The 2,488-nt window shown below is 36.1% G+C and overlaps 1 protein-coding gene across 5 annotated transcripts in view; it reads left to right on the top strand.

Annotated features, from left to right (window-relative positions):
* The first annotated feature begins 445 nt into the window (after positions 1-445).
* LOC119585725 (protein fem-1 homolog B-like) overlaps positions 446-2,488 on the top strand; it is a 20,821-nt gene continuing 18,778 nt past the window's right edge. For all 5 annotated transcript variants that reach the window (XR_005229905.1, XM_037934414.1, XM_037934416.1 and 2 more), the window contains exon 1: positions 446-671. Coding sequence is in view for 4 of the 5 variants with exons in the window: in XM_037934414.1 (XP_037790342.1) it covers positions 546-671 (126 nt within the window). In the remaining variant the exon portion in view is untranslated. The remainder of the gene's footprint in view (positions 672-2,488) is intronic.

Genomic DNA, 2,488 nt, shown 5'->3' on the forward strand with positions numbered 1-2,488 from the left:
CGCTAGTCTTGACCTGAACTACTGTAACGTCATTACCACAGCGGCGTAGATGACATTGGCCTGTCTCTAAGAAGAGAACTTTTAGGTCATTGCGAGAGGCTATACACATAGAGGATTATTTTGTTTTTCTGAGTTCTTGTCAGGACCCGATGAGTGCTTCTCGTTTGCATGTCGTTAAATATTCAAAGCAAAACACAAAAAAATACTTAAAAGAATGATGTACTCCAGCCGAAAGCAATCACAAATCCCCAGATACATTAAACAGCAGTTTAACACCATAACAACATATATATGTATACATTAACCCCACGAACCGTACTAACATTTACAATCCGACACTCCAAACAGCTCTTAAATCCTCTAGAAAAAGCCATCCCAGGACGTTTATAGAGGATCTTAATGATGCTCTTTTGTTTTTGGGAGAGCTTTACGTCATCTATTTCGTTGTTTTGGTTTTTCAGCTGAGAAGAAGGAGAGAAGAGGAACGTCGACTGTGACCTCGATTTTCTCCGATTTATCTGCGTTCAAGAGGATAAACATGCGCAATGACTTCTGGACTGGAGTCTATGAAGAAGAAGGTGTACCACGCAGCAAAGGAAGGACTCTCGATATCCTTGTATGCTCACCTCTCTGTCACGCCCCGGGAGGAATGTCAGGAGCTGTTAGGACAGGTTTGGCTCTCGGATTTTGGGTTTGTCTGTTGATATCTCTTCTTTTTTTCAGCTTCGTTTCTTTCTGGGAAATGTCTCTTGGGGGTTTTAGAGGCTTAGGGATCAGCTGTTGAGACTCAGTGGATTTCGTTAAATAACAAAGGCGAAGGATTACGTAGAGACAGACCTTGGGGAGTATTTGTAACGTCATGAATCTAGAACTGTCAAATGAGGACTTGCTTTAAGATTCGAGGACAAAAGGAGGGACGGAATGATCGGTTCCTTCGATTTTTATTGCTTTAGTAAGAGCAGATATTAATTGACTGTATACTGTGGAATGTGCATATCATTATTAAACTGGAATGTAGAATTGTGTTATTTGAGAGAGCTCCTATATTTTTATTGACATGTTGGTGTTCCTATAATTATGCCAACAATTTTTGTGATGAATTGGACAGATTGTAGCTTAATAAGAAAATCAAAATCAAAATTCTTGGAAACACTAGAAGTTTTCTAGATCTAGGATGTGGAACTTAAACAGGTTGCCCCTAGAATATCACCTGTTGATCATTTTATAGTAATCTTGATGTTTGTCTTTTGTTGATTATTATAGATTACATAATATACAAAGCTGTAAATGCAGCAGAGCAGGTTCATGAGATTATGTAATTTTTTGGAGGTTTTGAATGGCATTTGTTATTACATGTATGGATCTAATGTTTGATATCAGAAAAACTTATTTTTTCTTACAATGTAAATGTTTAAGAAATGGAGACCTATGCTTCCATAGTTTTCACCATGGTTTTCATTTACATCCATTAGTAGATATATATAAGGCGGCAGATTCTTGGACTTTATCTTTTGTTACAACACAGAATGATTTATCTTGAACTGTGTGAATAATGCAGTTTGTATATTCTGTAGAAAGTGTAAAGTGTGTTTATATTAAGGACCATTTGAGTTTCATAGTTAATAATAGGTATCATTAGCCACAATTTAAACAAACATCTGTCTGTTAGAATATGAAACTAATTTAGAATCTGAGTTTTCTTCAGTGCCAGTCCCTTTACAAGGAATATAAATTACTGATTAGGAGTAGCAATCTCAGGGAGAGGGATTTATACAATTTTATATATTACTAGCCATAACCTTACTCCTCTTACATATAATATGCATTTTCTTAAGTGTAATATATACAATATTTTCTGTGTGACCTAGAAACATATGGCATGTACTGCAGTGGTGTTTTTTCTTCACAGCATATGCAGTTTTAACACATTGATAACCATATGCAGTAGTTCTGTGGCAGGTATTGAAAAGGTTACATGGAGGGGTAAAGCCAGAGCTTTTGATAATGGAGATGGAGTAAGATATGGAACTCAAAGTGGTGTGCTGGTACATCAGGAATGTTGATATATAAAATTACAGAGCCATAGTTCTGTTAATCTCATGTGTGTCGAAGTGATATGAGCAGCTTGTGGAAAAAGTGGAGATTTTTAAAGATAAAGAGATTGGGGACAGTTCCCCCACACTTTCCACTCTCCACTCCCCACTCAATCCTCCTACATATCTGCTGCTGCAGTAGTTGATAGTTCATATGAATTATGGAAATGTGTGTGCCAGATGGTATGTAATGAAAGTCAGGTGGAAGATATTTCTTTCTTTTTTTCTAAGGGGAGCATTTCCCTTAATATTTGTTTGCTGTAAGTTTGCATAAATGATCAGTTAAACTTATTCAGTTTGCATAAATATATTATGTCAGCTTTCTGAATTGCAAAATAAATTTGATCTTTAACACAGACACTTTCTTAACTATTCATTCTTTGTACAGATTCTAT

The sequence above is a fragment of the Penaeus monodon genome, chromosome 20, assembly GCF_015228065.2.
Source record: "Penaeus monodon isolate SGIC_2016 chromosome 20, NSTDA_Pmon_1, whole genome shotgun sequence".
Taxonomy (NCBI): domain Eukaryota; kingdom Metazoa; phylum Arthropoda; class Malacostraca; order Decapoda; family Penaeidae; genus Penaeus; species Penaeus monodon.